General features: G+C 39.3%; 1 protein-coding gene across 1 annotated transcript in view; it reads right to left on the bottom strand.

Annotated features, from left to right (window-relative positions):
- Nucleotides 1–15,000, bottom strand: part of LOC137620804 (kinase suppressor of Ras 2-like) — a 117,053-nt gene that overhangs the window by 1,880 nt on the left and 100,173 nt on the right. Inside the window, exons 2-6 of the mRNA XM_068351252.1 lie at nucleotides 3,339–4,490; nucleotides 2,954–3,206; nucleotides 2,057–2,242; nucleotides 996–1,208; nucleotides 1–406 (exon numbers count right to left, since the gene is read on the bottom strand). The exon at nucleotides 1–406 is cut by the window's left edge and continues 1,880 nt beyond it. Of these exons, the coding sequence (XP_068207353.1) occupies nucleotides 245–406; nucleotides 996–1,208; nucleotides 2,057–2,242; nucleotides 2,954–3,206; nucleotides 3,339–4,490 (1,966 nt within the window). The 3' untranslated portion in view covers nucleotides 1–244. The remainder of the gene's footprint in view (nucleotides 407–995; nucleotides 1,209–2,056; nucleotides 2,243–2,953; nucleotides 3,207–3,338; nucleotides 4,491–15,000) is intronic.

The following is a 15,000-nucleotide window of genomic DNA, read 5'->3' as shown; positions in this document are numbered from 1 at the left end:
TGACAAGCCTCTTGTTTTTACACTTGGCATGACGTAAAAAAAAAAATTAAAACATTTAATAACACATACCCCTGTTATATCACTGACAGAACAGTAACTATGAGATCAGGTAGACAGCATAAGAAATCACTATTGGCCCTTTTTGAAGGACTATCACCTCCATATTTCTTTAGTTATGAAAGCTTCCCTTGATGGTTTCTTCAGTTAGGGAGCGACCGGGAGGGGGCGGCCTCCCTAGGTCCTGTCAGCAAGCTATTCTACTGGAAACTCCTATTCTGTTGAGTCTTTCAGGTTCCGAGGTGGAATGGGCTCGGTGGAGGGATAGAGTCTGCTGGAGAGTCCGAAGGATGTCAGGGAACACAGGGCGTTGGGCTGTTTCTCCATCCCAACACTCGCCTATCAGAGTCTGGTAAAGGAAACATATTCGATGAGTCAAAGTAAAATAGAAATTGGAAAAACAAACTGCGTATTTTAAGCAACTTTAACAACAATACTTGAAAACTGGACATTTCCTTGTTGTGACCTAAAGGTAAAAAATCAATAAAAATCTGTAAGAAAAAAAATCATTGCCCTATATTATGCTATCAAAACTAGTAACTCTCGGCCGGTCAAACCAGACCACTGATCCACATGCAGTGCAGTGCATTATAAATAGAACCATGGAATTTACTGAATTCCTGTTAGATCTCAACCCACCTAAACTCCTGCCTTTTCTCATACACTTACAACCAGAGTATGATTCCAAAAACACCATTAAAGCATGTTGTCAACTCTTTAACAACTGCTGATTAATGAACTATTCAATTATTATACAATAGACGAGAACGAAATCATTATATTTCTAAAAACTATACCCATGTTAATGATTAAACAAGTTGATGTGTAATATCTTGACCAATAATATGAAATCTAACATGAGTAAGTAAAGCAGATTCCAAATGGTGTTCTTAAACTTGATTCGAGGTATAATGACTGAATTTTTAGACAAAACCAACCTTGAGATTCTGGGTGCACTGAAGATCTGCCGTCGATGGTCTTCTGCCAGTGCCGACTTGGAAGATCACCGCATGGGGATGCTGGGAAGCAAAGGGAGAGGCCTCGGCAAAAAGCTCGTAGAGAAGGGTACCGTACATGTAAACATCAGACTGCTGCGTTGGAGGAGCCACTACTGTCACCTGAGGAGGACTCACTTGCACAGTTCTCATCATCTGCAAAATTAATTTAGCATTACTGACTGACAAAACTCAAGTTGGATTACTCATTCAATTACTTTTCAATGAATCAGGGTAGACCTACTGTGTAAGTCCTCTCATGTACTGTATCTAAATACTATACTATGCTCTAAAATTAAAAAGGAATCAGAAAATTAAATTCTAATTAATGATAAGAGTAAATAATAATTATTATTGAAATTAATATTATTAAAGTTGGGAGGAGCGAAAAAGAGTTAAAGTCCCCTTTGGTTCCTTTTTTTTCATGTCGGCTAACCCCAAAAATTAGGGTAAGTGCCTTGGTAAATAGATAGATTAAAATTATAAATCAAAGTTATTATTATTGTTACCAAAATTATAGTTTTTAATAGTACAGTACAGTACTGTAAATACAAGCCGATTCCGATGAAAAATGCCAACTATTACCCTTTACTTTTAAGACTTATTACATGCACTTTAAGCCTCGATTCCAGTATATGAATTTTTATCCTCACCAAATATTTTTCAACGAATTCTATTTTACAATCTGTGGATATTTAGACTTTCTATGATTTCATTCTGGAATTCATAATCTTTTACGAGCAAGGATACCAACAGACTATTTCTCAAACTTTGCACTTCTAATTAAAGTATACCAGTCCTTTTCCCATATTCAACTCAATTGTACTGCAGTGATGTTTTGCCTAAATGCCTTTATATCATCATAAATTCTAATGGAAAGCATAAATACAAGCTTATTGGACCTATGATTCCTTATATACATATCTTAACCCACACATGGATCAACAGCAATAATTTCCAGCTGCTTTGGCATACAGTAGGTGCTACATAACGAACTCAATTACCTCGGGCGGCAGGTAGGTAAGCAATCCCTGAGCCAAACACCCAGTGTGCTTTCCTGTCGGGCCAGACTCTGCCATGCTATGATCTAAGAGGCTTAGCTTGATCTTCGCTTCCAAAAAGACGTTTCGCGAGTTGAGGCGACCGTGGATTATTCCCCGGGAGTGGAGGTAAGACATAGCCTGGGCAACCTGGAGAGAGGAAAGTAAAATATGACCTTTACAAAAACTTTTATGAAAATAAGTTAAAACAAAAGATTGCTAAAACAATACTGTCCTTCTATCAGCACTAATATGCTGATACATTAGCAAGAAGACAAGTAGTACTGTACTCATACATGGTCATTAGGAAAAACTTGCTTTGAAATGTAACAACCAGAATTATTCAAGGGCTTTGCTTAGATAACATAAAAACAATTTAAGTTAAATAAATGAAATGGAAGGTTAGGTGAATGATACAATAGTCTGGTTTCAAGGAAATTTCCCAAAAAGAGTAAATAATCATAATAAAAGTCCACTGTGACTCACAAATTTCAAAACACATGTAAACTGGTTTATTCTGTACATTTGGTAATGGAATGTAAATTAAAAACATTTCTTTTAACATCATTTGTTGATGGGCTAATCTACATTAAGACTTTTGAAACAGCAGCTTAGCTGTGGTTCAAATGAAAATAAAGAATAACTTTATTATAATTTTAATATTTTTAATAAAAAATTTCAATAATAATAATTTTACTCATTTCCATAATAATAAAAATTTTCATAATTTTGATAATTAAATGCATGAAAAAAAATAACGAAGTAAATCCACAGGCTGTTTTATTACGACCACTCAACTGCTGTGCCTAAACGGTCAGTCTTATGACAAACAACATGCGTGTCCTTTTCCTTTCTACAAACCTGTCTTGCAATGTTGACCCTGGAAGGGTACGGGATGGATCCCCTCGAAGTAGTATGCTGGTGCAACGACATTCCTCTTCGGACGCCCGTCACAATGGCCAGGTTCGGAGGCACCATGCACGCCCCCATGAACAGCACGATGTTCTCATGACGTATCATGGAAAGGCTCCCAACCAGATCCCAAAAACGCCTCTCAGTTGTGGGGTCTGAGCCATCGAAGGTATGAATCATGACATCGCCATGCCAACGTCCCCTGTGAACATTGAAAATAAATTTCATTAATTTAAAGTCTACAATAATTATTTGATAACAGTTACTCGTAAGTGATTGTAGCAGTGATTACCCTTTACTGATATCATCTGATTCCAAAACTCTATTCAAATACCTGTATATGTTTGTTGTTGACCCCCTCCGAAGGACATGCCCAAAATATAACTGGTCCCTAGGGATCGACCATTCCGCCAGAGGGTCGTGGTTCGTTGCCGTCTGCGTCGTGGACGACCCAGAGTCTCTCCTTTCCTCTAAAACTAAAGGTGGAACTCGAACTTCAACTGGTTCCTCCTCCTCAAACCCGCTCTCCTCCCCCGTACTCTCCTCTCTACTCGAAGACCCTGGCCGAGACATCCTACGAGCACTTGTGACCATGGGAGTATTGCTTGTTCGCGCTCCTATAATCGTCTCCTGCGGAGTCGGTAAGGTTTGAGGAGTTACTGGAGGGAATCCTTCATCCTGGCTAATTGTCTTTCCGCGGGATAACCTCCGTCGACGTTCTATGGCTTGAGCAGAGAAGCGACCGTCTATTGTCCGTCGAAGGTGATCTGCTGGGAGAGACATTCGCGGTCTGGTGGATGGCGCGGTTCTCTGTGGAGAGAGTTCCAAGGACCTTCTGAATCCCGGTGGATTAACGAGGCGATGATGAGCTGTAGGCGTGTGCTGTGCTGATATGTTTGGAGATGAATACCCGCTCTCTTGTTGTACCAGAAGTGTGCGCCCTTCCTCCCATGACCCGCCGCGGGCTGCACGCCGCATTAACTCCGCGAACCGCTTCCGGGCCGTCTTCGGGTCATGGGGCGGCGCTTCAGTTCGCAGCCCATAATGGACTTTGGCGTGGAGTTCGGTTGATCTGGGTGTCCTCCCAGGACGCCTCTTGCGTCCCAGCCACTGTACGAGGCGAAGGTAGAACCTCTGGGATGTTCTCATGGCCGCAGTCCTCTCTTCGCCTGACCCCAGAAGCTCAGCTACTCCCGGATCCAACTCTACTTCTTGCGGTGGGCACACCCCAGCCACTTTCCCGTCACCTTCCACCGCCATCGCCGAGCTGAGAGGTCTTAGCGGAAGACCCATCAGTCCGGACAGTGTCAATCCAGGATGACCACTCGGCGGCTCCTGGAGGGTTGTGGGCAGGGTGGGGGGACAGGGGGATGGAGCCACATTGTCAGCTGTACCCAGGGGGGCGGCGGGGGATGGTGCCGAGGTGAGGGGAGATGGAGGGGGGCTGCATGACCCCACGCTGCCGCTGTCCTCGTCTCGAGGACACCTGCAACAGAAGACATGGAAAAGTTAATTGGTTGGAAGTTATCAGATCAGATCAGTGTAAATCAAAATACAAACTCTACTTTAATATTATGGCCTAGATGTACAACTCAATTTCCAGTTTACACAATGTGTTACACAAAAAAAAACCCACTTTCATAGTACAATATTCTTACTGACAAAATTTGATTTAACGTATAAGGCCCTTCTTGGATTTCTCAAAGCTTTCTCTCTATTTTTCTCTATATCAGTAGGTACTTACAATATATCACCAGTTTAACCTACGGATAAAGCTTGCCAAAATTCATTAAGAGAGTTACAAGGATTTTGAATTTCTCAAAAGACTTTTAGTCTACTCAGGGAGACTATATTTGCTCTGATAGAGAGAATTGGTTTAAACGTTTAGAGAGCGTTTATAATTTTGTCTAAATTATTCTTGAATTACCGTGTTACTGTTCATTACATCCGCTGGAAGTCTGTTCCATGTATTTGATATTTTGTATGTAAAGAACTTAACACATTGAGTGGTGTTGCATCTTTTCAATTCCAGTTTGAATCCGTTACCTCTAGACTGATTTGTGCTAAGTGTGAAGAGGTTGCTGTAATCTACATTTTTTATTCCTTAAATAATTTTGAATGCCTCTATTAACTTTCCCCTTAGTCGTCGAGTTTGTAGATAAAATAAGTTTGAACAATCCATTCGACGTCAGAGAGAGAGAGAGAGAGAGAGAGAGAGAGAGAGAGAGAGAGAGAGGGAGAGAGAGAGAGAGAGAGAGAGACTTAATATACAGTTACCTTTAGGATTGGACCAGTTCAGGTTGAACAACAAAGCCGGCATAATAAAAACCAAAAACCACTCGCCTTTTTCTACTCTGAATTTACGAATGCAAATTGTAAATAGAATTCGACGAAATCAAGATGTGCACGATGGTGGTCAGACTGAAAAAAATTATATCATTAAACCTACATAACCACATTACTAAATTAATTCCAAACAGTTATTACTCGTTGATGTAAATATTATTCAGAACAAAAGGATACTCTTAAAAACATTCTCTCTCTCTCTCTCTCTCTCTCTCTCCTCTTCTCTCCTCTCTCTCTCCTCTCCTCTCTCTCTCTCTCCTCCTCTCTCGTGCAATATTGCTGTTGTGACCCAGTTCTCTAAAGCTGGTATTGTCATGACCTCGAATTATTGAAGAATTGTGGAAATAAAAAAAAAAAACTGTCCGTGTTTACACCTGTGTCGTGTTGAGCGCTGGGCCAGAATGATCAAATCATGCTATTAAAAGAGAAAATGGGAGAGGCAGTAAACTCAAACACAGAAAGGAATAAGGAAAGTGTGTGAATAGACATCCTAACCTAATTTCTCTCTCTCTCTCTCTCTCTCTCTCTCTCTCTCTCTCTCTCTCTCTCTCTCTCTCTCTCTCTCTCTCTCTCAGAATCATTCACCTCCATGGATACATTTGCAAGTATTATTTTTTTCTCTCAGTATCATTCACTTCCATAGATACATTTGCAACTCTCCTCTCTCTCTCTCTCTCTCTCTCTCTCTCTCTCTCTCTCTCTCCTCTCTTCTCCTCTCCTCTCTCACTCTCTCTCACATTCACGTCCATTTGGGTCGTGGAAGGCCTTCGATTGAAAAACATAAATGTGGAATTCTTTAAATAAACATAAATATTATCTATTTACTAAAGCGTTGATTAGTACCATCCCGAGTAGGACTCCACCGATACTTAAAAACCTTGTTTTTCCTTTTAATGTTTCTATTATTATTGCTATGAATTAGTGCAGGAGTCCGGTCTTTCGTTATAGAAACTCTCGGATCTACCGTTAGTTAGTTTTTATTCTTCTGATGTGGTCTCCATCTCTCATCTCTTGTTTGCAAATACTTTTCTTAAAAGTACACCATTTTCATTCGATTATTCTTAACAGAGAATCATATTTACGTATTCATGTTCTCTCTGGTTGCGTTGCTCGTTCCTCATGCGCAAGTGTCCCTTCAAACACTTTCCTCTTCATCCCACCCCTTAAACCCCCCCCCCTTCTCTCTCTCTCTCTCTCTCTCTCTCTCTCTCTCTCTCTCTCTCTCTCTCTCTCTCCACCAACACCTTCTCCTTCCTCCAACACCGCCACCACCCTTGCTTCCTTCCCACGCTCGTCCATGCTCTAAATGTCAGACCATCTGACCTCACCCATGAAATAAAAAAAAACAAAATAAACTGCTGCTTCTGCTTCTGCTGTTGCTACCCTCGTTGACCGAAATGGAAATATTCCTCCTAATTGTCAAGTCATAGAAATCGTTATGCCGAACCAAAGACAATATGTCCTTCCAGAGACTACCTTAAGGAAACAGCTAATCAGATGTCAACACAAGTCAGGAAAAGGCTTTATCAAAAGCAATTGGCCTTTTTTTCTTTCCATCGAACTACGTTTCTCAAGGTTCTCCTTACAAGGATCTTCGTTAAAATATTCATACATATATATATATATATATATATATATATATATATATATATATATATATATATATATATATATATATATATATATATAATGTGTGTGTACACATACTTATAAAGAGAGAGAGAGAGAGAGAGAGAGAAAGAGAGAGAGAGAGAGAGAGAGAGAGAGAGAGAGAGAGAGAGAGAGAGAGAGAGAGAGAGAGAGAGAGAGAGAAAGGAGTAGCCTAGCTATAAGTTTCAGCGGCATTTATAAAGAGGAGAACCAAGAGTCACCCCGATTGATATGCCAAAGTTATCAAAGTTGTATACGCCGGACAAACAAGCGTTTAAAGGGAAACCCCTGAACAATCCAAATGCCTGTCTCCCTTTACCCACGAAAGGAATGGAGAGAGAGAGAGAGAGAGAGAGAGAGAGAGAGAGAGAGAGAGAGAGAGAGAGAGAGAGAGAGAGAGGGGGGGGGGGGGGAAGCGGGCAATGCAAACAAAAGCTTGGGAAAAAATAGAGGTGACCAGACTGGATAAAGGCATGTGAGATTTCTTGAGAGAGAAGAAGGTTATTTGTATTACTGGTCCCGGGCAGGAATGCCTATGTAGTGGGCTTCATATTCACAGATACACATACAATGAGAGAGAGAGAGAGAGAGAGAGAGAGAGAGAGAGAGAGAGAGAGAGAGAGAGAGAGAGAGAGAGAGAGAGAGAGAGGTGTAAAAAAAACCTTGGATTAGAGATTATAACAATATAAATACAATTAAACAAACAAATGATCATAAATAAACATTATAATGGATGGCATACACAAATTATATACTGTATAGTATTGTATGTATTTAGTTCATAAAACACCCGGTCTAGAAATTAGTAATATTGATACAGCGCTACGAAGTACCAATCGACGTTGGCCACATGGGATGGCAAAATATCAACAAAATTGATTGACCTGTTCTACTACTACAACTAGTAGTAGTAGTAGTATTCATATCAGTAGTAGTATGACGATTACAGCGTGGAATTTTCGGAAAATAGTAAATCCATTGTACTACTGAACATAAAATCTTAATTCACCAATTGCAAATACAATTGTGCCATATCAGCGACTATCCTTTATCTTCATCGCGAGTGAGTTTTATAGGATTCCGGTGTCTTTTCACTTCGTTCAAAGCGAACATTTAAGAGAACTTATAGCTACTGAGGAATGTGCTTGAGGACGGGGGGTAATTAATGCTGTTACGAAGAGAAAAGATGTTAAAAGGGGAGAGGATGGGAGGGAGAAGATACGTGACGTTAAATACATTTGCTCCATAGATGTTTCAGGTTAGGTTCTCTCTCTCTCTCTCTCTCTCTCTCTCTCTCTCTCTCTCTCTCTCTCTCAGACGAGATCCATTCCATTAAAGTTGCCTCTTAATTATGACTACTAAAGTAGGGCCCTCAGCTCCGTCTCTGCCCCCAACCCCACCAGGCCCTCAACAGAACCCCCCCCCCTCCCCCACCTAAATCCCCCTACACACTTCAGACCCCTTCCCTTTAGATTATCTTATTTTATTCCTTCTTCATTTTACTATTTTTCCTCACATCATCTTTTTCCTTAAAAGTTCTCTTGTATTCTTTATTTCCTTCTCCCCTATACTGTGTATTCTCTTTATTTGTCTCTTGTCATCATGTCAAGGTTTATCAATTCTTAATTTTCACATTCCCTTCCCTTACACTCTTGACGAAGCCTTTCATTCCCCTCAGTCGTGTCTTCTCATAAAGTCATCTTTAGCTATTTGCACTTGACATTGTGTGTGTGTGTGTGTGTGTGTGTGTGTGTGTGTGTGTGTGTGTGTATGCGCGCGCGTGTGCGAGTGTGTTCGTACTCCTTAATTTACTCCAAAAAAAAAATATAAAATAATGTCGGATTCTTTCTGGGAAAATGAATAAATGTATAAAATACGCTTACAAACACAGTACAAGGACGAAAATTCCACAGACTGGAAGAAGGAACGAACCAATTTATTAACCAACGTAACGTTGATAATTGTAACTTTTACCTGAAATAAACTAAATCTTACATATTCCTAAATCTAATGGCAGTTTAACATAAATAGTGCACATTCTCTCTCCCTCTCTCTCTCTCTCTCTCTCTCTCTCTCTCTCTCTCTCTCTCTCTCTCTCTCTCTCTCTCTCTCTCTCTCTCTCAACTTGATTAGACCTTTGGAGGGCTCCATTCTCTTCCGGGTGTCGATTTCGTAAAAGGTCTCAGGAATTAATTGATTAATTTTTGATCAAATTTATTCATTTTCATCTTGTTTCCTCTCCACTTCTCCTCATTTGCCTGATACGTGAAAAGCTTTGAATATTGGGATGATCTTATTTGCATCTATATCATTATTATTATTAATATTATTATTACTTGCTAAGTTACAACCCTAGGTGGAAAAGCAGGATGCTATGAGCTCAGGAGCTCCAATTAGAAAATAAAACATTTATTTGCCCAAATCAGATTCTTATTGGCTGTAAGTTTGATAAGTAAAAAAGTTTGAATGGTTTGAGTAATGAAAAGTTTAAACTATTGTAACTAATTTTTTTGATAATCGAAATTATTATTATTATTATTATTATTATTATTACTTGCTAAGCTCCAACCCTAGTTGGAAAAGCAGGATGCTATAAGCTCAAGAGCCCCAACAAGGAAAAATAGCCAAGTGAGGAACGGAAAAGGGAAATAAATAAACTACAAGAGAAGTAATGATCAATTGAAATAAAATATTTTATAACATGAGATGAAGAGACAAGGGACAAGACAGTGACCTAGAGACTGACCATATTCATTTGATAAGCGTCCAAGCTCCCTCTCCACCCAAGGTAGGACCAGGAAGGGACAGGCAATGGCTCCTGGTGACCCAATTACCCCAACCATCCATCCCTAGTTGACAGGGATGGTGAGATTACAGAAAATACTATAAATTATTCAGCTTGAACGTGTCTCGAACTACCGTCCAACAGAATGCCTAACAGGGACGTTTCCAATAGTTTACCCGACTGATAAAAATTATACTTCCGGATGAACAAAAAACCACAATAAAAATGAAATTTCCAGATGAATAAAAACCCTATTCTAATATCTTTTTTTGCTCTAGAATATCACGCCCGTCTCCCGTTGGCTATGTCCTAAACCAACATTCACAGATAGAAATTTATGTTCATCCAATACAAACGTTTTTTGTTCATTAGATACGGGTTGTGCGTTGGCTTCCACTACTACACTGGATCCTTCTCTCTGGTTACAGATCATTTTTCCTTTGCCTATGCATTCATCGAATATTCCGGCCTATTCCTTACACATTCTTGTCCTCATACACCTGGCAACACTGAGATTAACAAACAATTTTTCACCCAAGAGGTTAACTACTGCACTAATTAATTATTCAGTGGCTACTTTCATCTTGGTAAGGGTAAAAGACACTATTTAGCTAAGGTAAGCAGCTCTTCTAGGAGGACACTCCAGAATCAAACCTTTGTTCTCTACTCTTGGGTAGTGCCATAGCCTCTGTGCCATGTTCTTCCACTGTATTGGGTTAGAGTTCTCTTGTTTGAGAGTAGACTCGGGCACATTATCCTCTTGTTTTTGTTAAAGATTTTATAGTTTATATAGGAAATGTTTATTTTGGTGTTGTTGCTGTTCTTAAAATATTTTATTTTTCCTTGTTTCTTTTCCTCGCTGGACTATTTTCCCTGGTGGAGCCCTTGGGCTTAAAGCCTCCTGCTTTTCCAACTAGGGTTAAAGCTTAGCAAGTAATAATAATAATAATAATAATAATAATAAAATAATAATAATAATAATAATAATAATAATGCTACCACTATACACTTCGTAGACCTCTTCAGCAGAAAGCTGGTCAGAAATGGATAATATAAACTATTTCAATTTTGACACTCTAATAACCATAGATATCTCGAAAACTAGTTACAAGCTTAATCTAATTCTTAACTAGAGCGGCACTCAGTAGAGCGCAGACCTCTTCCGTGGCAGCTTATTTCTCGACCTTAAAGTTAAGGAAAAGCAATAATAAAGATCTCTAGCAGAGGGTCGTCCATCAAAAGGAATCACGTGGTATCCAAGGCCCTCCTCTCGTGCAGCTTCAAATGAGATATTTGTTCTTACGAACCAAGTTGACGTTGCTAGGGATTAGGGGTTCAGAAAGTCAACCATAGAAGGCGCCGTATACTGGGAAGTAAACATCTTATACCTACAATTTATATCGGGTTTACTTTACGTATCAGTAGGGGGGACAAACATGATGAGTTGTTATCAAATTTTTACGATTATATAACACTATAAGATCTGATACTCTGGGCAAATTACCCAAATGCTTTTGGCATAATTTTATTTTGGGTCTCATCCAACTCTTGGGGAGTAGGACAGGGAATTTTTCCTGATTTCTTTATCAATTGAAACCGTCGAGAGGTTTAAATGCCGCCCATGAATGACAGAGGCAGGGGACAGTGACACTGCCCTAGACTGACCATATATACAGTACAAATGTTCATCACCCAAGGCCCCTCTCCACCCAAGCTAGGACCAGGGAGAGCCAGGTTATGGCTGCTCATCAATCAGCAGGTAGAACTATAGGCTCCCAAAAACTCCCTATCCATAGCTCACAAAAAACTATCGAGCTTGAGCGGGGACTCGATCGATCCCCAGTCCGGCAAATCGTTAGAAATTCTCCAAACCAACTCAGCCTGGTTAGCTTCATGCTGGCTAAAACCAGATCGGTTTCGATTGCAATGGCTAGTCCTTTTATGCCCCAGCAGTAGATGATGACCTTTAGACACCCCGATGTCAAATAAAGGTCAAGGTGCCATTGGCTGTACAAAGCTAAGGACGGGAAAATTGCCAGAACGCCGCTGTGTGTGTTCCAGACCAAATGATGCTTAGGGCATTACCCAAACACCAACATAAGGGGGTAAGGTTGTAAATATATACAATTACGTATACGTCCTTGTGCACGTTATACATGCATACATACATAAACACACACAAACAGACTTGGCAAAGTCCCCGCAGGCATGGTTTCGATGGAAGTGACATGGGTTCGAATCTCTGCCCAGCCAGAAGCTATTACCATAAATGAATTCCAGGATATATATTAGGCCTATTCCCAAGGTAGAATGCCATAGTGGTTGATATTTGCATTGATTAAAATAACGATTGTTAGTAATATATATATATATATATATATATATATATATATATATATATATATATATATATATATATATATATTCCTCATTTCTACTTTACATCCTGTTTCTTTTATGGGACTTTTTGAAAAAAAATGTCAAACCGTTCGATTACAGTTATAAGTAAGGCATATATATATATATATATATATATATATATATATATATATATATATATATATATATATATACATATACATATACATGTATATATATATGTATATATATATATATATATATATATATATATATATATATATATATTTACACATATATTTACATTTATATATATATATATATATATATATATATATTTATATATATATATATATATGTGTGTGTGTGTGTATACACACACACACACACACACACACATATATATATATATATATATATATATATATATATATATATATGGACTGGATTGGTGATAGGAATTTAGCAGACCTAGAGTATGCTGATGATGCTGTCCTTGTTAGCAGAACACCACAGGACTTGCAATGTTGAGACCGGAGTATGCAATGGAAGATGAAATATCATTGGAAGGAGAAAGGATTAATGAGGTATAATCATTTAAGTATTTAAGAACTGTGATCTCCAATACAGGGTCTTTAGAATAAGAGTTTATTGAAAGATTGAAAAAAGCAAATCAGACAATGGCTAAGTTAAGTTAAATTTGGAAATCAAATCGCCTAGAATTTCATATAAAAATCAGACTATATATCAGTTTATTGAGATCGGTGTTACTCTATGGACATGAGTCATTGTATGACAATGACACAATCTCCAATAGATTTAGTAGATTTGAGAATAAAGCCATCAGAAGGATATTGGGAGTTAAATGGCAGGACAGGATTAGAAATTATTACTATAAGAGTGCCATATGTGGATGAGAGCATAATGAGGGGTAGATGGAGATGGTTTGGGCATGCTCTTCGCACTCCCCAAGAGAGAATAGTTCACCAAAAGTTCAGCTGGGCCCCACAAGGCACTAGAAGAATTTGAAAACCCAGGTATACATGGCTAAGGACTATAAAGCGCGAATTAGGAGATGATGAATGGAGAAGTATTGAATTAAAAGCTCAAGACAGAGACGACTGGCGAAATCTAACCGAGGCCCTTTGCGCCAATAGGCGTAGGAGGTCACGCCCACTGGCATTGCAAAACGTATGATTACTCGGTGTCTCCCCAAGGGGGAAGTGGGAGGCGAGGTTTGAATCCAGATGTGTGCATCATAGCCATCTAAATATCAAGTCGTCTTCTTGACGGGTCGCTTACACAAGCCTAACATAACATACATATTCATCTGTTATTGTACGTTTACCAAACCAAACTCTCCTTCATGTTGTAAAAGCAGCCGGTGCATTTTGTAGGAAGTAGAAAACACGGAAGTTATTAATTAAATAAGGAACTTTCCGCTAACTTTGGGAGAAACTTCCAGAACTTAAGACATAGAAGAATGTCACAGGTTGAAGTCACACTTCTCGAAAAATGTGGTGACCTCTTGGAAACGTCCCAGTCTGACGATCGACGGACTGGGGTTCAAGTACTGCCCGAGCTCGATAATTTCTTATGGTGTCTGCACCCTCACTATCCTCGTGAGGGGAAGCCTATACATCTAACTGCTGAATCATCGGCAGGCATTACCTGGCATTCCCTGGTCCTGGCTTGGGTGGAGAGGGGCTTAGGCTTTGATCATATGTTTATATGGTCACTCTCTCAGCCATTGTCCTCCTAGCTAGGATACTGTTACTGTCCCTTGCCTTTGTCATTCATGCACAGCCTTTAAACTTTTAAAACATGAGTTCACTTCTAAATTCATCATCAACTACGGATAACAGATACGCCATCTACCGTTACAGTTAACAACCCCATTTCCTTTTTATTCTCGATTTTGGTTAATCCCATTTTCAGTAACTGCTAATTAACATCCAATTTACGAAACTTGTTCACAGACATCCATTTTAAAACAATGGTTAATGACTGACACCTCATTTATGCCAATGCAATGGTTAAATGAAACTCCATTTAGGTAATAGTTGAATGTGATATCCTAATTATAGTATCAGGTAATAAACAGCCCATATGTATGGTGGTAGTTAACTGATAATGATATTCAAGCCAGGGAAATCTGACCTTAAATACCATTTAAAGAAGCAGTTGTCCCTGGCTGGTGAACGCCACATTGGGGTTCAATTCTCGCTCAAACTCGTTAGTTCCTCTGGTCACTACAACCTCAACATCTTTGTGAGCTAAGGATGGTTGGTTTGGGGAGCCTATGGGTCTATCTACTGAGCCATCAGCAGCCATTGCCTGGCTCCCCTTGGTCGTAGCTTCGGTGGAGAGAGGGCTTGTGTGCTGATTATATGTATATATGGTCAGTCTCTAGGGCATTGTCCCGTTCGATAGGGCAATGCCACTGTCCCTTTCTTCTGTCATTCATGAGCGACCTTTAAACCTTTAAACGGACAATTTTCTTCTGTTGTCTAAAAACATCTCATTTACATTAATGGTTCATTATATCCCATTTGGGTAAGCAGTTAAACGATGCCCCAGTTACTGTAACTATTAAGTAACATATTACTGTATCTACAGCAATGACGAGACATGAAGAGCAATGCTTCGCTACAGAGAATGATAAGGTTTAATCGATTACTTGAGAAAAAAAAAAAAAAAAAAAACGAGAACAATGCAATTCCATACGACTGCCAACTTCATGATAGATAATCATTATTAATTGCTAAGCTACAACCCTAGTTGGAAAAGCAGAATGCTATAAGCCCAGGGGCTCCAACAGGGAAAATAACCCAGTGAGGAAAGGGAACACGGAAAA

Source organism: Palaemon carinicauda, chromosome 27 (assembly GCF_036898095.1).
Source record: "Palaemon carinicauda isolate YSFRI2023 chromosome 27, ASM3689809v2, whole genome shotgun sequence".
NCBI lineage: Eukaryota > Metazoa > Arthropoda > Malacostraca > Decapoda > Palaemonidae > Palaemon > Palaemon carinicauda.
The sequence above is the reverse complement of the archived record's forward strand: the minus strand, read 5'-3'. Positions and strand labels throughout refer to the sequence as shown.